Below are 26,010 nucleotides of genomic sequence, written 5' to 3' on the forward strand. Positions count from 1 at the left end.
CATTGTTGATGCTCCGGGCCTGTTGGTACTGGCTCTTCCTGGTACCCCTGAGGCGGTGGGTATCGGGGTAATAATTGGGGGTTAGCGCTAGCTGTTATTGGTACTAACGCTAAGCCCTGGCTTAGTAATGGAGTCCGTCGTTAAGACAGCTTCCACTACTAAGCCTGTCAACTAAATTCCACAAACACTCCGAATCCGAATTAGTCCACAGGATACACAGATCTGAAATGAGAAAAAAAAAAAAGAAAAACAGGTTAATACATTTATTGTCACCCGCCCACGCATCTCCCGTACCGCACTACTACAACTCCCAGCATGTCCTTACAGTAAGGACATGCTGGGAATTCTAGTCATGTGGCGCGGGAGATGTGCAGGCAAGTGATAAGCTTGTCACCTACTCCTTCCCCCACTCCATGACTACAACTCCCAGCATGCCCTTATAGTAAGGGCACGCTGGGAGTTTTAATATTGCGGCAGGTGACAAGCTTGTCACCGGCCCCGCCGCACAACTACAACTCCCAGCATGTCCTTACTGTAAGGACACGCTGGGAGTTGTAGTCATGCAAGCCAGGGAAGCGGGCGGTAATGTGCTCCGCTTACTGACCGGCAGTGATCAGAAAATCACTGTAATTTCATATTTCCCGCTGGGTCCCGTGACATGGGACCTGGCAAGAAATTTGAAATGACAGTAAACTCTGCGGCGCCGTAGCAAACAGAGCCTGGGCTGACATAACACTGCAGCTGCCCGGGACTCCCGCAGCTGGGCTGGGAGATGTGCAGGAGCCATACCTGCCATCCTTCAGCGTGTACCGCAGCACTGTGGGATAGCAGGTCTGCTGGAGTCCCAGGCTGGAGTGATGCCAGTTGGGTCTCCTTCTAACATATAACGGAGCCACAGAGTTTTAGTCCTTACTGTAAGATCAAATTTCCCACCAGTTCCTGTGATTGGCTGCTCGGTCCCGGACAATCACGGGACCCAGCGGGGAATGTGAAATTACATTAGGGACTCCAAAAACTCTGCGGCGCCAAGGTATGTTAAAGGAGCCCGGGCTACCATCACTCTGCAGCCGTCCGGGCTCCATCTGATTCTATCCCCGCTACCCTCATTTAATGACGGGGAAACCCCCCCTTGTCTCCTACCCACCCGTGCCGCACATCTCCTGCCCACTACCTGCTACAAGACTACAACTCCCAGCATGCCCTCACTGTTAGGGCATGCCAAGAGTTGTAGTCTTGCAAAAGGTAGCAGACAGATGGTAGATGTGCGGCGCGGGGGCGGGTGACAAGGTGAGGATGTAAATTAGTGTGATCAGGTAGTCAGAAAAGCAGAAAAATAAGCAAGGTTCAAGCTGGTGTAGATTCCTGGAGCTTTTTAATCAGATGTGCCTAGATCTGCGACAGTCACAGTTCAGGGTGCACTGGAAAGTGAAAAGTGAAAAAAAAAATCTATGTGAGCAAGATGTCAAAATGAGCGGGGGGATGTAAACAAAAAAAAAGTTGCAAGTAAGTGGAGTTGTGCCAAATATACGGGAAAATAAGCTCTACAAACTTTGATAAATCTGGGCCCTAGTGTTTACACTTTGAGCTTGGCATCTGCTATCTGACTTGCTGTATCCAGTTTATTGACCTCGGATTGTTCCTGCTTTTTTCCTCTGTTCCTATTTTGCCTCTCTTGGATTGATTTGGACTGCCTGACCATTCTACTTGCTGTGGAGCTATTACTTCTAGTACACCTGCACACAGTTTCCAGTCCTGGTGCACACCAGCTCCATCTGGTGTCAGCCAGCTCCTTCTGCGGTGACCTCTCCTTCCAGAGTTCCTGATTTGTTTCTGCCAGCCGTCATCTAACCGAGGCTGTTTTCATCATCTGGATTCTGGCTAAAAAGAACTTCTGGCTAAAGTAAGTGAAACAGAGGGTTCACACCCCATGGAGTGTTACACTCCTAACACCCCTCCAGAGCTTTAAAGAGCTGTGTATCAAACCTTTTTTCCTGCTCACATAGTGCATTATCCCAGCAGGAGAAAGTGGGCATTTCCCAGCAGGCATGACATCACTGAAGCCTGCTGGGGGACCACTAATGCCCTCGCATGGTTGCAGTGCTGTGATGAATAGAAGACCTCAGGCTCTGTGCATGTTTCAGTCTGTGTTGCTATCAGTGAGGCTCTCCTGCAGCCTTCAGTCTGTGAAGCTTTCTGTGAGAATCTGTGGAGCTTTCACTTCCTGTGCGCCTGTCAATCTAGCTCAGTGCAGAGAAGCACTTCCTGAGTTTGGTCTCCTGCCAGGCCGGGAGGAGACCAAACTCACGGTATTAATTGTGGCAGGGAACAAAACAGAGCCACCTAGTTGCTTTTACTTTTTAAACATATTTATGTTGATAATTTTAAATTGCATTATATTTGAAATTTCACCCATATTTTTGTTTTGTGTTGCACTATGTATTTTACGATACAATAAAAAGTAAAAAGTACAATTGACCCAACTATAAAAAAAAAAAAAAAAGTAAGAGTTATGGCTTTTAGAAATCAAGGAGGAAAAACCCCCCAATTTTTTTTTACATTTCTGATCTTAAAAGGGTTAAAAAAAAATAATCTCCCCTGCCCAAAAAAAAGTTCTTATTTTTGTTTAATTTACATTTTAATATGTAAATAAAATATCATTGTAAGTACTTGTTTAAAAGAAATCTGTCATTGTCTATACTGCAGACATCATGTAATAGAAGAGGATATTTTGTCATTTATTAGTGTAAATATCTGTAGTATTATTTTTCTACTTGCTGAGTACCCGGTGTTGCCCAGTTTTTCCTTCCTAATCCTTGTTGTGGAGGAAAATCAACAGAGGAAGCTTTTGACTTCTTATCCCGTCCTCATATATTGTTGTCATATCTCAACCCCATATCCCGACCTCATATCCCAACCTCCTATTCCCCGTCCTCCTATCCCGTCCTCATATCCCATCCTCCTATCTCATCCTCCTATCTCTACCTCCTATCCCGACCTCCTATCCCGTCCTCCTATCCCATCCTCCTATCTCGTCCTCCTATCTCTACCTCCTATCCCGACCTCCTATCCCGTCCTCCTATTCCGTCTTCCTATCCCATCCTCCTATTTCTCCCTCCTATCTCGTACTCCTATCTTGACCTCCTGTCCCGTCCTCCTATCCCTTCCTCCTATTTCGCCCTCCTACCTCGTACTCCTATCCCGACCTCCTATCCCGTCCTCCTATCCCTTCCTCCTATTTCGCCCTCCTATCTTGTACTCCTATCTCGACCTCCTATCCCGTCCTCCTATCCCTTCCTCCTATTTCACCCTCCTATCTCGTACTCCTATCCCGTACTCCTATCCCGTACTCCTATCCCGTCCTTCTATCCTGTCCTCCTATCCCGTCCTCCTTTCCCATCCTCCTTTCTCGACCTCCTATCCTGACCTCCTATCCCGTCCTCCTATCTCGTCCTCCTATCCCGTCCTCATATCCATCCTCATATCCCGTCCTCCTTTCTCGACCTCCTATCCCGACCTCCTATCCCATCCTCCTATCTCGACCTCCTATCCCGACATCCTATCCCATCCTATCCTCCTATCCCGACCTCCTATCCTGACCTCTTATACCGACCCGTAATATGTGTACCAGGTATTGAAATATCTCCAGCCGTACGGAAGTTATGTGGGAACATACATTTCCCATTGATTTGCAATACCCCCGACCCTGACAAATGGGGGTAGTTAAGGGTTAAATTAACTATCCTATATTTTAAATGGACATATAAGTAAGTAACATGTGACCAAGTATTATGAAAATATCTCCAGCTGTTTGGAAGTTATGCAGTAACATATATTTCCCATTGACTTGTATGGGACTTTAAACAAAACCCGCCCCTGGCAAATGTGGGTGAGTAAGGGTTAAATTACCTATCTTATGTTTGTTGTTGACATATAAGTAACATGTGTGCCAAGTTTCATGTTAATATCTTTAGCCGTTTGAACATGATGCTGGAACACACACACACACACACACACACACTTTTATATATACAGTGGTTCCTCAACATACGATGGTAATACGTTCCAAACGACCCATCGTTTGTCGAATCCATCGTATGTTGAGGGATCTGTGCAATGTAAAGTATAGGAAGCTGTACTCACCTGTCCCCGTCGCTCCGGACCAGGTCCTCACCGCTCCCGATGCTGTCCCAGGGGCTCCCGATGCTGTCCCGCTGCTCCGGTGTCTTCTTCGCGATCCTCCGGTGTCTTGCGCATCTTCTGCAGGGTCCGGGCCTCGCTTTCTGGTGACATTATTACGCTGCTGCGCCGGCACGGCGTGCGTAGTGACGTAATAACGACGCCGGAAAGCGAGGCCCGGACCCCGGAGAAGATGCGCAAGACAACGGAGGATCGCGAAGTGGACCCGGAGCAGCGGGAATAGGTACGCGAACCTGCCAGGGATGCTTAAACTGCTATCCGACAGCAGCTTAAGCATTTTGCGCTGTCGGATAGCAGTTAATGCGATGGCCCCGACATATAAAAGCATCTCATGTCGATGCTGACATCGACATGCGATGGCCTCTGATGTCGGGGCCATCGTAGGTCGGGGGGTTACTATATATATATATATATATATATATATATATATATATGGATAGATAGATAGATAGATTCATCCTTGGCATACAGTGACATAATTTTTATTTTTTTGTTCATAAAACATGAACAAACACACTATAACATGAAAAATCCTATACATATTTGGTATTTGTACTGACCCATACAAGAAAACAGTGTTTCCCAACCTGTGTGTCTCCAGCTGTTATTAAATTACAACTCCAATCATGAGTAACTTTTTTGATTAAAAGGTGTCAATAAAAAATACAACTCCTTGTTTGCCAATCACATTATGGTTCATGGAAATTAATGGGAAAAAACAAGCACACGAAACTGTGTTGTTCACACGTTGTGGTTTTACCATTATGCAGTGATTTGTGCAATCGATGTAAATTAGCTCAATTTTTTTACGCAATTTCTGCAAAAAAATTAAAAAAAGTTATGAAAGACTGAGGGGCGAAGCTGTTAATTTTGCTTCATCTAATATAGCATATTAATATATAGCAATTAGAGAGCGAACTTACAGTAAATTCGATTCGTCACAAACTTCTCGGCTCGGCAGTTGATAATTTATCCTGCATAAATTAGTTCAGCTTTCAGGTGCTCCCGTGGGCTGGAAAAGGTGGATACAGTCCTAGGTGACTCTTTCCTAGGACTGTATCCACCTTTTCCAGCCCACCGGAGCACCTGAAAGCTGAACTAATTTATGCAGGATAAGTCATCAACTGCCGAGCCGAGAAGTTTGTGACGAATCGAATTTAATGTAAGTTCGCTCATCTCTAATAGCAATGATGTTTATACCTATGTTCGGTAGGCATGCTTAATAACAGTACCCTGCAGCATGGATGTGTCCTTTACTGTGATTTCTAAAGACCAGCAATAACCAGTCAAATTCCCCACAATTGCCAGCATTTATAGAAGGTAGTATACACTTCCACCAGTAGGTGGCGGACTCTTTATTTCTAGTCCTCTCCTCTCCTACAGTTTTGTTTGTACTAAACCCGACTTGGTGGTTTAGACAGTGTAGATGTGACGTGGACCAAAAAGCCGCTGCAGATAGAGTGGGCTGAATTGGTGTCGTGTCATTAGATTGTGAGTATAATGAATGGGACGAAGTGGAGACAAATGACGGAGACCTGGGTGGAGGGATGAGCCGGTAACCGGCATGGGGAACCAGAGAGAGAGAGGCACTAGAGATCTGGACACCATAGCGGCTGCATGTTTGAGAGGAGAGACATTTAAAGGGGAACACACACTCTTTAGCTACTAAGACGGGGTTTCTGCATTATGTAAAGTTTTGGTCACTGCACATATATAAATAGAAATAATTTCCTGTGCGGCTGCACCAGTCCACCCAGAGATGTCTGTATACCCACCAACCTCAGCAGTCTGGAGCTGTATACTATGAAGGCCATTGATTGATTGCCTGCAGCAGTGGTCTTCAACCTGCGGACCTCCAGATGTTTCAAAACTACAACTCCCAGCATGCCCGGACAGCCGATGGCTGTCCGGGCATGCTGGGAGTTGTAGTTTTGCAACATCTGGAGGTCCGCAGGTTGAAGACCACTGGACTGCAGCAGTGAAATGGGTATTTGCATGCATCATGCCCTGCAGCCGGGTACCAAAGCACCAGGGCAGAGGTACTAGAAGTAGTGATGACTAAGGGCTCATTCACTATTCCAATTGTGCTCCAGTAATTGAAGCTCTGGCACCCCGTACATATTTATCTACTCTACTCTGGTAGAATACCCGATCCCCCACAGACCCCATTCAAGTTAATGGGATCCGTCAGTTGTTCTCTGACCCGTTCTGGGTCCGTTGGGTGTTTGTTTTTGTTTTTTTGTGCTGAATCTGCTGATCTTAAAGGATAACTGCAGCGGAATTACAATTATCCCCTATCCACAGGATAGGGGATAAGTGTTTGATTGCGGGGGGGTCCGACCGCTGGGACCCCCCTCGATCTCCCTAATGGGGCACCGGCATTAGCGCCCATGGTGACGTAGCGTCGAGGTCGACGGTGATGCCCCGTCTCCTCCCCATCCCCATACAGTTCTATGGGGGATGCGGGGAGACACGAATGCTGCCTCCCCGCCTCTCCCATAGAGATGTATGGAGGAGGCGTGCCGGCTGCAACGTCATGCTGTGGCTGGCACGCCCCCTGCACGGGAGAGCCGCGGCCCCGTACAGGAGATCACCGGGGGCCCCAGCGTTCGAACCCCCCGCGATCAAACACTTATCCCCTATCTTGAGGATAGGGGATAAGTGTTTGTACCACTGCAGATGTCCTTTAAATAGGCAGCCCATGCCTTGGTACTCCAGTGGAAAACCATTTATTTTTGTTTTTTTCATATCGACTGGTTCCAGAAAGTTAAACAGATTTGTAAATTACTTCTATTAAAATGTTTTTTTAATTCTTTTAGTACTTATCAGCTGCTGTATGCTACAGAGGAATTGAGTTGTTCATTTGTCTGACCACAATGCTCACTGCTGACACCTCTGTTCATGTCAGGCAACCTCTCTTGCCCTGGACAGTCCCTGACATGGACAGAGGTGTCAGCAGAGAGCACTGTGGTCACACACAAAAAAAAAAAAAAAAAAATAGGACTTTTGTCGTATACAGCAGCTGATAATTACTGGAAGGATTGAGATTTTTAAATAGAAGTAATTTACAAATAATTTATCTTTCTAGCACTAGTTGATTAAAAAATTTTTTTTTTTTAAATCCACTTGAGTATCCCCCAATGCATGCCCCCACCAGGCACTGTAAGTAAAAAAAAAAATGTGACAATGCCTTACTAAGATGCACCCTTTAGGGTTAGGGTCACAGGTAGCGTATACGCAGCATATTTAATTCTGCGTATTTGACGCTGCTTACTTCAATTTTATCAAAATCTATGGACTTTGCTAGCACAAAAATACGTATCAAATACGCTATGTGTGACCTCCCCCCCCCCCTAAAATGCTTCAAAAATAGAAGGGACATGGTAATTTCCAGAGCAGTCCTGCTTGGAAGATCGCATTAGAGTACCTGTCATGATCTTGTTAAATTTGATAATCCTCCCAGCTCACTGCCCCCATCATGATAAACCACCACCTGCCTTTATTTTTTTGTTTTCTACCTTGATATTTTTCTGTATTTTCTGCTCAGTATCAGTCACATTCACAGACTGGGAAGGGACGTTACCCAGGGGAGAACTTCCTTCCTCACTCTGCTACACACAGCCCAGAACAGTTCAGTATGTGAGATGAGCTATGATTGGCTAAGGCTGCACACACCCCTCAGCTCTTCAGACTGCATTTCCTGATTTTGGACTTCTGCCAGGCCAGCAGAGAGAGGGGGAAATGTGCTTTTGACAAATAGGGAGACCCCCTGGCCTGCTCCGTGATGGCTGAGTACACTGCAAGTGCACTCGGCGACTCGCAGGCCGCTGCGAGCAGCCCAAGAGGCGGGGCGGGGGTTGGCAACAGCTGGAGGCACACTATGGCTTGAGTCTCCAGCATATCCGCAGGGTAAAATATCCTGCGGATTTGTTACGTGTGACCCTACGCTAAAGGGGTTATCCAGGATTAGAAAAAAGTGTTCTTTCGAGTTCTTCCAAAAACAGCACCACACCTTTCCTCAGGTTGTCTGTGGTATTACAGCATTGCTCAATTTGCTTTGATAAAATTGGGCGGCAATACCACACACACACACAATCTGAGGACAGGTGTAGCGCTGTTTTTGGAAGGAATCGGCTTTTGTTTTTCTTATCCTGGATAACCTTTTTAAAGTCAATAGGAGATTGAGGAAGAGAAAAAAGCCTCAATAATCAGCTCTGGGAAGGGTTGATGGAATAGTTAAATGAAAGCTTATCACATAATACATCTAGCTATGATACATTTGCCACAGATGGGATCTTTAGCTAAGTTAGGTCCCTATATAAAGTGCTTGCTCCGATGTGTCAAAAAAACAGCAGATGCCCAGGGTTTGTTTTGTAGGAATCCATCTGATGCTGATTGAAAGGACTATGGGAAAACAGTTAGTGACTTCCAAATGTTTTCTTTTCAGTGGTAAGATGTCACGAGCTGCTGGAAACCTGAGAGACAAACTGGATGGAAATGAGCTGGATCTAAGTTTAAGTGATCTGAGTGAAGTACCAGTCCGGGACCTGGTAAGCTATTGACTTCTGAAATCCTTGACAGCTGGACACTGTACACACGCAACTACAGACAAACTGATTGTTGCACTTGAAATCCCACTGACCACGACTACTTCTGGCTGTGAGCTTATAATACTAGTTTGGTAATGATCGTTTATAAAGCAGAATAAAAAGGCAATCATCTTCGCGCTTTCAATACAGAAATACAGGCATAGACGTAGAGCAGTGCACAGAACAGTGCTACTGACGGTTGGCAAGTTCAGACAATTGCAAAAAAGAGGTAGGGAGTTAACAGTAACTTTATAATCTTTCTTGGTACTGTAGTCCTTCTATTCCCCGTATTACTCTGGTTGCCCGTCTTTGAACCCTCTCCAGCTCCACTATATCTATCTTGTACACTGGTGTCTGGTTCTGTACACAGTATTCCATGTGTGGTCTGACTAGTGATTTGTAAAGTGGTGTAAAAAAAAAAAAAAATTCCCTTGTCGTGGGCATCTATGCCCCTTTTGCACCCCATGATTTTAGGCAGCAGATGCCTGACACTGGTCACTACAGTTAAAGTTATTGTTGACTTCTAAGTCCTTTTACCATGTCAGTCTTATCCAGTGTTTTCCCATTTAATACATACTCCGTCTGGATTTTCCTTCCCATGTGCATTACCTTACATTTATCAGTGTTGTACCTCATCTGCCACTTATCAGCCCATGCCTTCTACCTAACCAGATCCATTTGTAGCAGTGCACTGTCCTCTATTGTATTAACCGCATTTAAATGCACAATTTAGTATCACCCTCATAGATTGACACTTTACTATACAATCCCTCTACTAGGTCATTAAAGGAGAACTCCAGAACATAAAAATTGTCCCCCATAGTGCCGGCAGTAAAAAAAATAAAGATGTACATACCTTCCTCCGCTCCCCCGGGCCTTCAGTAACCGGCTCCGGCCTCCGCCGTGATCCTCTTCTGGTTGCCGGTGGTTGAGGAGTCTTACTGCGATCTGCCAATCACCGGCCGCAGTGAAGTCCCGACTCAGCCGGCGATAGGCTGAGCAGTATTGTTTTCGGCCCCGGCCGCAGGTGCCGGTGTAGTGAAGAATTTTGTGTCCTGAAGCGTTTTCACACTGACGCTCAGCCTATCGCCTGCAGAGTCTGACTTCGCTGCGGCTGGTGATTGGCTGAGCGCAGTATGATTCATCCGACCACCAGCAACCAGGAAGTGGATCGCGGCGGAGACCGGAGCTGGTTACCGGAGGCCCCGGGGGAGCGGAGGAAGGTATGTACATCTTTATTTTTTTTACTGCCGGCAGTATGGGCGACCATTTTTATATTCTGGAGTTCTCCTTTAATAAATAGTTTTACTCTCTTCAGCAATGTGTCTCCTTGTCCCCAGTTTTGCTGCTTTTGTGTTTTTTTGTTTTTTTTTTAACAACCTTCCAGTGCTCCTTCACTGCCTTCCTGTTAATACCTGTAATGTTACTCAGTACCTATTCCTGATTATCTACATATAATTGTGTCTAGCAGCTTTTTATTTTTCTGACACTTGGTTTTTCGTCCTGTGTTCTGGAGGGGTTGTGTTAGTCTCTTGCCCTCGTGCTGTGCTTTTAGGTCACTTCATCCAGTCACTGGATGCTGCTCTGTTACCCCCTCCTCTGTTTTTATGCTGCAGTCTGATAGGACAGGAGTGAGCACAGAAAAGTGCCAGTCCCCTTCTCACTTACAGGACTTTGACCCAGCATGTGCTTCAGCTAGGACAAAAAAGGTGCTGCAGCCAGACAGCATTATGTTCTAAATGATATGGGAACCCCTAATATAAGTGGTGATTTCTATAAAAAGGAGATACTTTTGTGTAATATATTAGAAAGGTTAATGTTTAGCTAAGATGTGGGAAAAGTCCAGCTCACCTGCTACATCCCGTGCTCAGATCCCACTCAGACTCTCCGTGTCCAAACAATGAAGAAAGACGAAATGATCCAGCACTTGGGAGTATTGCAGCTTTCTTGTATCCTCTTAAAAACAGCATGGAACAACATCAACAGTTCACAAGGTCTGACACCTCTTAAAAGATGTCAGACCTCATGAAGTGTTGAAGTTGTTCCATGCTGTTTTTAAGAGGATACAATAAAGCTGCAATACTCCAAGTGCTGGATCATATCGGTTTTTTTCTTAGCCAAGATGTACGGTACATGTGAAATGTTTTTGATCTGACATCTGCCTATTAAATCCTTTTTAATGATATAGCTTGTTTTTTACGTGACCAATTGTACTTTGTAATAAGATTTTTTATTTTACCATTAAATTTACCACAAAACCCAAAAATTATTTGTGAGCGTAAATTTTAGCAGTTTTTTGGGGATTGGTTTTTATGCAGTGCACTTTATAGTAAAAATAATCAATTTTCTTTATTCTTTAGGTCATTGCGATTAAAACAATTCATAAAGTTTTTTTATTATTGTACTACTTTAAAATAAATGCAAACTTTTTTTGACAAAATTGGTTTGCATAAAATAGTCCTTCTCTGACCCCTGTAACTTTTTATTTTATTTATTTATTTATTTTTTGGTATACAGAGATGTAAGAGGATTCATATTTTGCACCGTTATTTGTAGTATTTAATTGGTAATATTTCTGTTTTGATGGGACTTTTTGATTGATTTTTTTTTCTCCCTCTGGTTGGCTCCTGCACCATTTTTCCTTTATAACCTATTGCTTTTTAAATGCTTTTTTTGATAAATAGTATACTAAAGGGGTATTCCGCCCCTGGCATATTATCCCCCTATCCAAAGGATAGGGGATAAGATGTTAGATCGCTGCGGTCCCGCTGCTGGGGACCCCGGGGATCGCCGCTGCAGCACCCCGCCATCATTACTGCACAGAGCGAGTTTGCTCCATGCGGAATGACGGGCGATACAGGGGCCGGAGCAGCGTGACATCATGGCTCCGCCCCTCATTACATCACAGCCCGTCCCCTTAATGCAAGTCTATGGCAGGGGGCGTAATGACCGCCACGCCCCCTTCTCATAGACTTGTATTGACGGGGGCGGACTGTGATGTCACGAGGGGCGGAGCCGTGACGTAACGATGCTCCGGCCCCTGTATTGCCCGTCATTGCGTGCAGAGCGATCTCACTCTGCGCAGTAGTGATAGCGGGGTGCTGCAGCAACGGGACCCTGGCGATCTGACATCTTATCCCCTATCGTTTGGATAGGGGATAAGATGTCTAGTGGCGGAATACCCCTTTAAGCAATATTTTTGGTTGAAACCAGGAGTGAGTTCAAAACACAGAATAGGATGTATCTCTTAGGCTAAGTCTGCACTTGCTAATTTTTTTTTTTGCAAAACGCTAAAAAAAAAACCAATTCTACCGCATGGCGTTTTTTTGATCAAAAAACGCTGCGGCCAGATGTTAGCTGTAAGTCAATGAGAAATCGCAAATTTCGAATTCCGCTTTGCGTTTTTTCACTTTGGCGTTTTGAAAAATTGAAAAAAAAAAGTTCCCTCAAACCTGCGTTTTTTTGTCAAAATCGTGGCGTTGTGCTCCAATAGAGGTCTATGGGAGTGAGAAAACGCCAAGAAAAAAGCTATTTGGATTTTAACTTTGGCGTTTTTGCAGGCGGTTTTTAATCTTTTTTTGGACTTTAGCGATCCAAAAAAAGTGATGTAGATGGCTGTTTTTAATAAAATTTCGTAGGGTACCATTAAAAAAAAAATTCAAAAATATACAGTAGTGAAGGAAAAAATTGTATGTAACAAAATGTTTATTCTTGAAAAAAAATAAACTATTACTTTTTAAACAGGGATCAATTTATGTGTGCGGGGAAATAAAAATGTAGCCGACAATTATACAAATGTATTGTGTGTGTGTGTGTTTTTCACTTTTTTGCTTTATTTTTTTTTTTTTTTTTTTAGTTAGTACTACTACTCCCAGCATGGAACACACTGTTCCATGATGGGAGTAGTACTACCTGTACTAATAGACAGATCGCCCGCTACAATCTTTCTGTATAATATATAGATGCGGCGGCCGCTCTTCTATGGTTCATATTTCCCGCAGGGCTGTGATTGGCCAGATGGTTCCAGCCAATCACAGCTCTCTGTGAGAAAGAGGAACGTGTGTGTGTGTGTGTGTGTGTATATATACGGCCGTGCAGGGGACCATAGGAGAGCGGCCGCTGCATCTATACATTATACAGGAGCTTCACAGCGGGTGTCAGGAGTGATACCCGCAGTGATCTTTCCATAAAAAAAAAATAAAAAAATTGGGTTATAAAATATATACATTGCTTTTAATAAAAAAATTTCCATCACTGCTACATCCTTTTTTTTTTTTTTTTTGGGGTTTTTTGTGTTATTCCACACATTTGCGGACATTCCACTCATTTGCCAGATCTGGAGGGCTCTAGGACCGCTCAGAAATGTGCCATCTCATAGACAGCAATGCATTTCCTTGCAGACTCCACAGAAAGCATAGACTTGTCTATTCTTTCTGCAGACGCCGAAATCAGAATTTCTGTGGCAGAAATATCTGCCATGCGAACAGTGCAGCAGAATCCCATCGAAATCAGTGGGAGTCTGCTGCAGCTGAATATTTTGTGCGGACATTTTGGCACGCATTCCACCCATGTGAACATACCCTTATATATTTTTTTTCTTTGTAGGTTCCATGCCTGATTTTTGCTTAAACTGCTGACCAAAATACTTTGCATTGCATGTGAACCCGGCCTTACAACATTATGCATTAGATTGAGGTTAATTTTTGGGACTTGCTGCTTTCTGCTTTGTTTACTAAATATAAAGGAAGGGAAGCCTTTAGGGTGCGTTCCCACAGGGCGTATACGCAGCGTATTTGACGCTGCGCAAAATGTATGTCAGCAGCGGGAAATACGCTGCGTATCTCTTGCTCACTATACACACAGGGCTTTCCGGCGGCAGCCCTATGTGTGTAGTGAGTTTTGGAGGCGGGGCCGCGCGTCACAGATACGCCGGCACGCGGCCCCGCCTCCAAAACTCACTACACACATAGGGCTGCCGCCGGAAAGCCCTGTGTGTATAGTGAGCAAGAGATACGCAGCGTATTTCCCGCTGCTGACATACATTTTGCGCAGCGTCAAATACGCTGCGTATACGCCCTGTGGGAACGCACCCTTACTGCGACCACCAGGGGGGGAAGGGAGATTGAGGCTTTAGAAAGAGGGCTACTGTAACTATTAGGAAAGAAGGCCGATTTTGGTGTGGACAGAGGCTGGAATATAGCAACATGTTTCGCAACCTCTGGAGAACCCCTGTTTTGGCCCACCTTCAGTTTATGGGGCTTGATTATACAAGGGCTGCACTTATGCTGGGGGAGCAGTGACACCTGAGGGGGCATATATTATAAGGCACCTTACTTATGGGGCATGTGGTATGGAGCACTTTAATATGTGTGTGTTTTTTGGTGCAACTCCTCCAGCGCCTTATATGCGGCTGTCAGCCGCGACGCTGCTTCGGGTCGGGCGCTCTCAGCGCCGGCTTGCTTTCGTTATGCCTGCAGCGCCTTATACACGGCTGACAGCCACGGCGCTGCTACGAGGCGGGTGCTTCAACGCCGGCTTACATTCACTTTCGCCGGCAGCCTCTGTTGGCATTTTGGCCGCCTGCTCTGTTCCCCCGAGCACATATGCGACTAGGCAGGTGCGCTCGGGACAAGGAGCGGGCGCCATGACAGTTCTTCTTCGGCCGGTCTGTAGCTCCGCCCACTGGGCTGGGAGCTCTGAGGCGCGAAGCTGCGTCCAATCAGCGCCATGGGCGCGATTTTCTATGTGTAGGGGTCGGTTACTGTGTGCCTTGCTTCAGGCACGCCCCTCTCTCCCTATTGGCTGGCCTGTTCAGTCTCTCTGGCTGCACGGAGCGAGTTCTCCTCACTGCAGCTGACAGGGGACACAGACCAGGGTGAGAAAGTTCCTGTCTTCTTTTTACCCACATTATGTCCGTACCCAGGACTGTTCCTCCCTCTAAAGAGAAACCTGGGAATTCAGTGACTTACTACATCTGTAAGCACTGTAATACCAAGATGTCTGGCTCCGCTGAGCCCACTTGCCCTGCCTGCTCCACTGCTCCCCCAGACTGGGGACTAAAGCTGGGGACTTTCTGTGCGCAGCTTCCATGCAGTCAGCCCGTTGTTCTGTATTTGCTGTGGGTCACCTAGCGGCCCTCTGCCGCTCTATGTGGCTTAAAGCTTGGAATGCGGATGCCGCTTCCAATAGGTCTCTCACTGAGCTTCCCTTTACGGGCGGCCGTCTTTTTGGCAAACGCCTTGATGAAATTATCTCTGAGTCAACGGGAGGTAAGAGTTCCTTGTTAACTCAAAATAAGGCTCGCCCTACTTCCCAAAGGAAGTCCTTTTCCTTTCGGTCCTCTCGGACCTCTGGCCCCAGTAAAGGGTCCGGGTAGGTGCCCTCGCAGGACAAGAAGGCTCCCTCATTCCGGGCACGCCGTCTTGGAAGACGGACTCCAACTGCTCTGGCCGTTTTGCGCCCAAATCGGGCAACCGCAAACCCACTTCTGCATGAAGTGAGGCCCCCACCCGTGGTTTCTTTTCGGGTGAGAGGTCGTCTCTTGTTTTTCCGAGACATCTGGACCTCACACATTCAGGACTCTTGGGTCAGGGACGTGGTGTCCAACGGTTACCAGATCGAATTTGCCTCCCTTCCGAGGGATCGCTTTTTTTCGATCCCGGGCCCCCCGGTCTCCTCGAGCGGCTCTCCAGTCTCTGCTTCTTCAGGGGGTTATCGTCCCCGTCCCTCCAGGGGAACGTTTTTGGGGTTTCTCTTCAAATCTTTTTGTGGTCCCCAAGAAGGATGGTTCTGTGCGACCAATCCTAGACCTCAAGCGTCTCAACCGTCACCTTCTCATCCGCCACTTCCGAATGGAATCTCTCCGCTCGGTGGTGGCGTCCCTGGAACAAGGGGCATTCCTTTCATCGGTGGACATCAAGGATGCCTACCTCCATGTGCCAATATTTCCGGGCCATCATCGGTACCTCCGCTTTGCGGTTCCGGAGGGGCACTTTCAATTCGTAGCCCTCCCCTTTTGTCTAGCCACGGCTCCTCGGGTCTTTACAAAGATCCTTGTGCCAGTAATGGGCCTGTTACGGTCGAGGGGTATCTCAGTGATACCCTATCTGGATGACCTTCTCATCAAGGCTCCAACCAGAGCCCAGACTCTGGACATCACTCTCCACACTCTGACTCTCTTCGGGTGGATGGTCAACCGGGACAAGTCAGTCCTCCGGCCTACCCAGTCTCTAACCTTTCTGGGACTTCGATTCGACACGGTCTCTGCCCCGAATTTGTCTTCCGCCGGAAAAACGTCTGGCGCTCCGGACGGGGGTGGCGCTCCCTGCGGACTCAGGTATCAGTCACCAATCGCACTTGTATGGAAGTCCTGGGTCGGATGGTGGCAACTATGGAGGCCGTACCCTTTGCCCAGTTTCATTACCGCCCCCTTCAACTGGCGATTCTCTCTCGATGGAACAGGTCTCCTCTGTCCCTCGATCGTCAGATTGTTCTCCCTCTCAGGGTCCGTCAGTCTCTGCTCTGGTCGCTTCGCTCTCCCCTTCTTCTCCAAGGGCGGTCCTTTCTTCCCCTTCACTGGCAGGTTGTTACAACGGATGCCAGCCTGTCTCCCCCGGAGACCCTTCTTCCGATAAACATATTGGAATTACGGGCGATTCTTCTTTGTCTTCTTCATTGGGAGTCCCGTCCTGTCTGCGTTCAGTCAGACAACGCCACGGCCATGGCGTACATCAATCGACAGGGATGGCACTCGCAGCTCGGCAGCTATGGCCGAGGTGACCAAGATTCTCACCTGGGCGGAGAACAAGGTTCCGGCCATTTCGGCAATTCACATTCCGGGAGTGCTCAACTGGGAAGCGGATTTCCTCAGTCTGTCCTCACCCGACCCCGGCGAGTGGTCTCTTCATCTGGAGGTCTTCACGCAGCTCTGCGACCTCTGGGGCATTCTGGACGTTGACCTCTTCGCGTCCGGCACAATCGGAAAATTCTTCCGTTTGTGTCCAAGTCCCGGGACCCTCAGGCTTTGGCCATGGACGCCCTAGTAATTCCTTGGGCGGGGTTCGCCCTACCTTATCTGCTCCCTCCTCTTCCGCTCCTTCCCAGGATGCTGAAGCTCAAGGCAGAGGACGTCCCCGCCATTCTGGTAGCTCCAGATTGGCCCCGAAGGTCGTGGTACGCCGACGTAGTCAGGCTCCTGGACGACGCTCCTCTGCGCCTTCCGCTCCGCCCGGATCTACTCTCTCAGGGTCCTCTTTGCCACCCCAATTTACAGTCGCTGCATTTGACGGCGTGGCGGTTAAGACCGCGGTTTTGAGGGCCCGCGGGTTCTCTTCCCAAGTCATTCGCACCATGCTCAAGGCTCGTAAGCCCTCCTCCGCAAGAATTTACCACCGTACTTGGCGGTCTTATTTTCGTTGGTGTGCAGCTCAGGACTTCTCCCCGGTGACCTTCTCGTTTTCCCGTCTTCTCTCCTTTTTGCAGTCGGGGTTGGAACTGGGGTTGTCTCTCAGTTCCCTTTAAAGGTCAGGTTTCGGCCCTTGCTGTTCTTTTCCAGCGGCCCCTGGCTTCTAATCCTCATGTCCGGACCTTCCTGCAAGGAGTGGTGCACGCTGTTCCTCCTTATCGGTCACCTTCTCCTCCTTGGGACTTGCATTTGGTTCTGAGTGCCCTCCAGGGTGCACCCTTTGAGCCCCTTAAAGAGGTGTCTCTCCGCCTCCTTTCTTGGAAAGTGGCGTTTCTTGTGGCTATCACCTCCATCCGGATGGTGTCTGAATTGGCAGCTCTTTCCTGCCGTTCTCCGTTCATGGTGATCCACCAGGACAAGGTAGTTTTAAGGCCAGACCGTTCCTTTTTGCCTAAGGTGGTCTCGGCCTTTTCATCTCAATAAGGACATTGTCCTCCCGTCCTTCTGTCCTGCTCCTTCTCATCCTAAGGAGCACATACTACACATGTTGGACGTAGTTCGGGCTGTTCGGTCTTATCTCTCCATCACCTCTTCGTTTCGTCAGTGTGCTTCCTTTTTCATCCTTACGGAAGGTCGTCGCAAGGGACAACCTGCTTCCAAGGCCACCATTTCTCGGTGGATTCGGTTCGTCATTTCGGAAGACTATCGCTGTAAGGGGAAGATTCCTCCTTTCAGGGTTGTGGCTCATTCCACACGTTCTGTTGGGGCATCCTGGGCTCTCCAGAATAGAGCCTCGGCCTCGTGGATTTGCTAGGCGGCTACCTGGTCGTCTTTGCACACTTTCTCGAGGTTTTACCAAGTTCATACTTTCGCATCAGCTGATGCTAGTCTGGGTAGTAAAGTGTTGCAGCCGGCAGTGGAACAGCCGTCTGCCTGACTTAACACTCACCTTAAATTCTCTTTCTCGAAGGATCCATTGGGGGACACAGCTCCCGCCCTTTTTGGTTTTTTTCCTTTGGTTCTCTGTCCGAGGGGTGTGTTCAGTTATGTTTTTTTCTTCTGGTTCTGGGACAGTTTTGGGTTTTTCCTTGACCTATTGGTCTCCTCCTATTGCTCTGGAACTTAACCTGACTAGCTCAGAGCCTGAAGGTGGGTATATCCTGCTGGGAGGAGCTGACTTTTTTATTACCATAGTGTCACACCTCCTAGAGACAGCAGCATACACCCACGGTCTGTGTCCCCCAATGGATCCTTCGAGAAAGAGATTTTACGGTAAGTGTTAAAAAATCTCCTTTTTGAGTGTTATAACACTGTAAGGCCCCAACTGACATGCTAACTTCCATGAGAATGTCATTTACGCCATTTGCATCTGATGAAGGGGTTCTATAACCCTGGAATGTGTTATGTATTGTCTTTAAATAAATGAAGGTTGTGATTAGACCAGCTACCCTTTATTCCATAGAATAGTGAGAATGCTCTGTAGTCCAATTTTACTAAATGCACAGTTATCAGAAGTAAAGTGGTAATGCTTGTGGGTACTACATTATTTGGCACAAATGTAGAAAAACACATGCCCGCACATGTGGATGTATGGCCATGTCTTTATATAGTTTAGCCTTTCTTTGTTGGAATATTCTTGAAAAAAATTGGAATTTTTAATTGATCTATTTTTCGGTGTTCTGCTTTCAGGCTGCTATTCCCAAGGCAACAGTGGTGGATCTTTCTTGCAACAAGTTGACAACATTACCGGTAAGATGCTGCATATCAAGAAAGGGGTTTTCTGGGCAAACAAAAACTTTGCCTACTGCCTCCCTGTTCATTAAAACAATAAAGAGCACCTCTGTCGCTACCCTGCTGTTTCCGCTGTGACATCTTCTTGTCCCATCTGTATGCCCGTTCTGCCAGCTTCCTATGATCTGCTCTGTGATTGGCTGAGTGGGGAGCAGGGCATCCTTGGAAGCTGGCACAACAGGAGTTCAGCTGGGACCATAAAATCTGAAAGCAGGAGAATAAGGGAGGTAAGTATGCCCTCTTCTATTGCTTTAATGCACTAAAGGAGGCAGTAAGGGATGTTTTTTCAGATAGCTTGGAAAACTCCTTCATGTTTTGTGACATTCTGAGTGCATTTTGTCTGCCGTGTGCGCATACGTTTCCTATTCTTTAGTGTGCTAGTATCTTTACTGCCTTTCCAGGGTGAATTTTGTGCTCTCACTCACATTGTGAGGTTGGATCTCAGCAAGAATCAGTTAATACAGCTTCCATCTGAATTTGGCAGATTGGTGAACCTGCAGCACCTTGATCTGCTACAGAACCGCATAACCGCACTGCCTGTTACCTTTGCTCAACTAAAGGTAAAGACTGATCTCTGAATACGGAGGAAATTACTTGTTTGTTTATTCCTTATGTGGGAAAATGCACATGACCTACCACATGCATAAATTGGGTTTAAGATACCATATTAACCTTTAGTGTCTGATTCACACTTGAAGTGATGTAACACAGGACATCTATTTTTCTCACAATAGAGCTTAAAGTGGCTGGACTTGAAAGACAATCCCTTGAACCCTAATCTGGCAAAAGTAGCTGGAGACTGCCTAGATGAAAAACAATGTAAAGAGTGTGCCCAAAGGGTGAGTTTGAATGTGCATATTGTACACATTGGGGGAGATTTATCAAGCTGTCTATGTCCCGCATCAATATAGACCAAACTACCACAGAGGGTTAGGCCGGTCTATTGTGCGCCTAATTTATCAAAAGGTGCACAGCTCTTCATAAATTCTGTGCACGGACTTCGGGATCTATGCTTTAGACTGTATTTAACCCTGCTCCAACATGGTCTGACATTTCAGCGTACTTTCAGCCAATGCGACTTGCCGCTGAAAAGTCGCTTTTGATAAATTCAGCACCAATGCATTTTTCTGTCTAAAATAGACTAGAATGCATCGTGTTCTAAAAATCCTTTAAAGCAAAAGTCGCAGAAAAGTCGCACATATTTAGACTGCGACTTTCTGTGCGACAAATTTAGACAGGAAAAACCAGTCTAAATCATTTGATAAATCTCCCCCATTGTATATAAAAAGTTATTGATAATCGATGGATTACACATCTTGAAAGGTGAGAGATATTTTTATAGGCTTAAGTATTCTTTTTATTTTTTTATATATTATTATTTTCTCCAGTTGAGCCCCCCTATACCCTAAGGTTAATGACTAAATTATAAGACAATGTATGTGACCTTCTTAAAGAGGACCTGTAGCTGGATCAGAAATGACTGTTTTTTAGCATGTTCAGATAGATTAGGGCGGGGTGATCACAGCACTGTGAAGAAGGCCGGAGACTGCACAGTACTGGCAGGGGAGAATTACTGCACCCATATGGTATGCCGGAGTAGGGGTTAATGCAGTTGGGAATGAATGGAAGCAGGCAGCAGCTGCTTATGTGTACATGTATACGGTCTCTATACAGGCAGCCTGCACTGTGAAACAGCAGCCCCTGTTGTAATTAGTGCCCACTCATCTGAAACAGGTATGTGATTAGCCCCCCCTAACCAATCTGCATATACTAATGAACAACAGCAATTTCTGATAAAGGAGTTTGGTAGTAGAAGTAGAAATAAAAATCTCTATTGTGAAGGTCTCCATGTATTTACATGGATATTTGATGGAAACAGAGCCTAAGATGTGATAGATGTAAATCTGATTCATCATATAGTTATCCGGAATTCAATGTTTCTTTGCACAGGTTTTGCTGTATATAAAAGATATACAGGCTGAACAGGAACAAGAAATGCAGCGAAAGCTCGTGGAAGAGCAAGGTCTGTTTATAGTTACTGGAGGGAATTGTTGGCCTTAGAACTGTGTTCAGGTCCTAAACATGTTATATATTGTAGCCCTGAAACAGAAACGTGAGGCCCAGCAGAGGCAAAAAGAGGAGAGGGAGCGAGAACAGCGGCGTAAACAGAAAGCTCAACAAAAAGCACGCAAGAGAAGGGACTACGATGCTCTCCAAGCAGCTCAACAAGAAATGAAGATGATGAAAAAGAAAGAAACTGAGCCATTAGACAGTCACAGTGAGTCTGACAGCTACCAGTTACTATTCTTTGTTCCAGGGCTACAAATATTCTGCCCATAGTTTTTAGGGTAGGGTCACACGAAATGAATCCACTGACCGACCCTACAGTGTGCCTTCTCGTAGCAGCTATCCGCCGCTTCGAGCAGACACAGGGACGTGCGACTCACCAATGCTGTATACTCAGACATCACTCTTGGGCTAGTTCAGGGAACAATGGGGAGCGACCTCAATGTCTGCAAACACACTGCACGTGGGCGCAACGTCTTGCAGGTCCCTATGTCTCTGCTCATGGTGGCTGATTGCTGCTACAAACAGGCACAGCAGGAGGCACACTGTAGGGTCTGTCATCAGCGGATACGCAGGATAAAATACGCTGCGGATCTGTTACGTGTGACCCTAACCTTATATGGCTGCATTGATGTACTTAGACCTCTATATTTAAAGGGTGGTCCCATCTAGACAAGCCACCTTTTTTCTACTGGTCTTCCTTTTTTAGGCCTTAAGTGATTAGCTAATTTAATCCCAACATTTTTTTTTTCCACAATTGATGATTTTTTTTTTCCTGTAGTTTAGAGCCAGAGCAGAAAGTACTCATCACTGCTGATTTGGCTTATACTAGGAGTACTTAGTGGAAGCAGGGATTTTAAATTTTTACATTAAATTTTTTTCTTAATTTTTGCAATTTTAATAGCTATGTCTTTTACCTTTTTTACCTACAGGGCCATATGAGGGCTTGTTTTAACACTGACCAATTTTACTTTTTGATGACATTGCTCATTTTACCACAATATCTATAAAAATATAGTTGTGATGCGAAATTAAAAATAAATAGTTACATAGGTTTTGTTTTATTTTACTACTTATAAATGTTAGTAAATTATTAACATATGACACTTTTTTTTTTTTTGTCTATATGAGGGAACCTTTTTTATTTATTTATTTATTTTATATATATATATATATATATATATATATATATATATATATATATATATAATTTTTTTTTTTTTTTTTATCGGTACTATTTTTATTTTGATGGGACTTTAAAAAAAAAAAAAAGGAAGTTATATGATCGACTTATTGAATCCTTATGCAGCTTTGAGCTGCCCTCGCTTCAGACCAGTGAGTTTTGGCTATTATCCGTAGCCTCACACTCGCTGCTTATGTCGGGCAGTGGCATTTAACCCTTTAGATGCTGTGATCAATGCCATTCATGGCATCTAAAGTGAAAGTAGAAGATGCCTGCAGGTGTTCCGTTACCTGCCACCTGCTGCCCAATCGCCGACCCAATGATGTAGCCTGGCTTAGCCAGGCTAGATCAGTGGATTGCTGATCTTACTGTGTAATGCTATGCCTTAGGCATAGAATTATACAGTAAATGCCTATAGGGACTTAAAGTGTAAAATAAAAGTTTCTAAAATTTATATAAAACCTCCTCCACCAATAATAAAAAAATCAAATCCCCTTAAAATGGAAAAATGAGGAGGATTTGATTTTTAATTAGATTGCATCTGTTGCATAATGCTATGCCTATGGCATTGCATTACACAGTAAGTTGGGCAATCCACAGATCATTGGATCTGCGATTGGGCGGCAGGAGGCATTTTGGCTCACAAAACCCCCACGGGCATCATGTACTTTCACTTTTGACGACACTGTGAATGGCATTGATCACAACATCTAAAGGGTTAAAAGAAAATACATTTACATATTTGGTATCGACGCGTGCATAAATGTCCAAACTATTCAATTATAATGCTTTGTTCCCAAACGGTCAACGGCGTAAACATAGAAAAATACCAAACACCCAAAATACAGATTTTTAATCACATCGTTTATTGAAGAAAAAATAACTGATCAAAAAGTCCCATCAAAACAAATGGTACTGTTTAAAAACTATAGATCATGGTGCAAAAAATGAGCCCTCATACATTCCTGTATATGGAAAAATCAAAGTGACAATTTTATGCATACAATTTTTTTATTTTTTATTGAAAAACCATATAAATTGGATATTGTTTTAATTGCATTAACATACTGAATAAAGATAATGTGCACTGCGTAAAAACTAACCCCCCCCCCCAAAAAAAAAAAAAAGGTTAAATATTAAACTGCACTTGATTTGAATATCACTTGGTGTGCTGCCTGATACCTACTCTGGATATATATATATATATATATATATATAAATAAATTATATTCTTGATATAATATAGCGAAGCTGTGCGGCAGGTCTGTGAAGCGAGCTCAGGAGCTGAGCTTGCTTCATATCCATTTGGTCCTGGTCGCTGTTCGGTCCCAGTGGTGTTAAGTGATTAACACCACCCATCTGAATGACCATAGAGTTACTACATGAATAAATGACAGGTAATATTGGAATTTTTCTTACAAAACTATATAATATATATATATATATATATATATATATATATATATATATATATATATATATATATATATATCTGCTCAACTGCTACTGCTTTATAACATAGTGTTGGCGGATTGGACTGTAGTTTCAGTGTGACAGGTTGCCTTTTAACTTTTTTTTCCCCTTTTTTTTTGTTATCCCTTTAGGGGGGTGACAGCAGCATTTCAACAGTTAAAAGCTAGCTATTAGTGGCAGCGTTCAACTGCTTAAAGCAACTAGTATCTGCTGGTTATGGTGCAGGCCCGGCTTCTAAGCCTCCTCCATATCAGTATGTCATGGTGGGTAAGGGGGTTAATATGATGGATTATGGACCCTTTTATATGCAAAATTCTGATGATTGGTTCCCTTTTAAGGTGTTAACAAAATCCCTTAATGTTGCTGTCTGGAGTGCTGTTTTACTTTTTTTGACCTGCATTTGCTAAGAATTGTTGGGCTGCCAGGGCTCGCCATATTGACTGTATTTACTAAAACAGACATGACTACCATTCCAAGGTAAACAGTCGCTGTGCCAAAAAAAGGCAGAATTCTGTTGGTGAGAATGGTTTGTTTTTCCAGAAGTTCATTCAAAGTAACATAATTTCTTATCTTTGCAGAAATCCCAAGTAAACCTGTTCACAAGCGAAAACCAAAACGGAGCTCAAGGCTTGGTGTAGTGATGCGGATAATATTATTTGTAATCTTCATGCTCCTAGGAAGTATAGTAGTGTGTCGCTACACTCGGCTGCAGAGTCAGAATGTTTGCTTCACCATTAATGCAATGTATGAAGAAACAATGAGAACGCTGACAAACTATCACATACTGGAAAGTGTTCTTCAGTTTGGTTCTCGTTCATAATGTGATAATTGTGGGTTATTCCATCTTGTCTTAAAGAGGAGTTTTATTATAGCTGAGAGACTGAATAATCAGCAAGACCTGCAGGGACAGACTTCAGGTCTTGCTCTGTTTTAAGATGCAAGGGATGTTTGTTTTACAACATTTCTGTTGCCTATGTTATTGGGCAAAGATTGGTACAAAACTGTCCCACAAATTTTTAAAAAATATACATTAGCCATTACTCTAGTCTAATTGTCAGTGGAATCCACTGTGAAGCATTTTCCATTCCTGTACCGTTCCGACTCAGGTTCTCTGAATGGCTTTATGAATTAAATGAACAAAACTGCTCCTGATGGCTTTAATGGTAATTGTCAAGTAATTTTGTAAATTTTCTTGTAAAATGCCATAATGTTGCCTTCTGATTTCAATGGATATCCAATTTCTATAAATCAATAATAAAGAACACCCTGTCTGTTTTTTGCTGAAGTTTTGTAGCAGCTCCCGACTTATTACATTCCTGATGTACTGTCATCTAATAAATCCATAAAGCTTATACCTGAACCTTAGCCTGTAATGTAAAGTAAATGCATGTCCACCATACCACCAAGTTATTTTTATTATCCCATTGCATCTAAAATAAAAAGTGAAGTGTGTGTCTTCAGCCTCAGTTCAAGCCTAGATACTATCATGGTAACAGACTATAAACGATATAATGTCTTTGTCATGCCCATCCAGGCCCCACTTCAACTTCTTTATGCATCATGTGGCAGGGAGTTCAATAGTGTCTCTGCTCTTACAGTAAAGAATCCCTGTTTGACGGTGAAACCTTTCCTATAAATGTAGAGGATGCCCCTTTTGTCATTGTTACAGGATAACAAAAATGTCTGTAGATGATAGTAAAAATCTTAAGAAATAATAGTGAAACTGATTTCTCAAGGTCGATATATTGTAAATTTATAAAATTAAAATATTGGTCCTGAAATCAATGCAGTTTATGTGAGAAAATAAATAAATTAAATATATATATCTACACAGACAGACAGAGATATATATATATATATATATATATATATATATTATATATAATATATATATTATATATTATATATATATATATATATTATATATATATATATATATATATATATATATATATATATATATTATATATATATATATATTATATATAATATATATATATATATATATATATATATATATATATATATATATATATAATATCTATCTCATTGAGTCAACCCACAGGGCTCTTGTGGGTGTAAAACATCGACAACAAATAAAATATTTGATACTTGCAGGCACAGGTTATAATGTTTGGGGGGGGGGGGGAGGCCTCCTGAGTTCCATGCCGAGACAGGCAGGAGCACGAAGTGTTAGCAGCTCAAGACAGAGTTGGACTGTTGCATCCTCACTGCAATCCACATGCTAAGTATTCCAGGATTACAGCAGTGGACAATGTCAGGCACTGATTACAGTTGCACAGAGA

General features: G+C 44.3%; 1 protein-coding gene across 1 annotated transcript; it reads left to right on the plus strand.

Moving 5' to 3' along the window:
- Nucleotides 1-5,591: 5,591 nt before the first annotated feature.
- LRRC59 (leucine rich repeat containing 59) lies at nucleotides 5,592-25,170 on the plus strand. The gene is made up of 8 exons (XM_056550093.1): nucleotides 5,592-5,688; nucleotides 8,645-8,747; nucleotides 18,880-18,939; nucleotides 19,383-19,541; nucleotides 19,716-19,820; nucleotides 20,932-21,004; nucleotides 21,080-21,259; nucleotides 24,283-25,170. The coding sequence occupies exons 2-8, from the start codon at nucleotides 8,652-8,654 to the stop codon at nucleotides 24,522-24,524; spliced, it is 915 nt and encodes a 304-aa protein (XP_056406068.1). The 5' UTR covers nucleotides 5,592-5,688; nucleotides 8,645-8,651; the 3' UTR covers nucleotides 24,525-25,170.
- The last annotated feature ends 840 nt before the right edge of the window (nucleotides 25,171-26,010 follow it).

Source organism: Hyla sarda, chromosome 13 (assembly GCF_029499605.1).
Source record: "Hyla sarda isolate aHylSar1 chromosome 13, aHylSar1.hap1, whole genome shotgun sequence".
Classification (NCBI taxonomy): Eukaryota; Metazoa; Chordata; class Amphibia; order Anura; family Hylidae; genus Hyla; species Hyla sarda.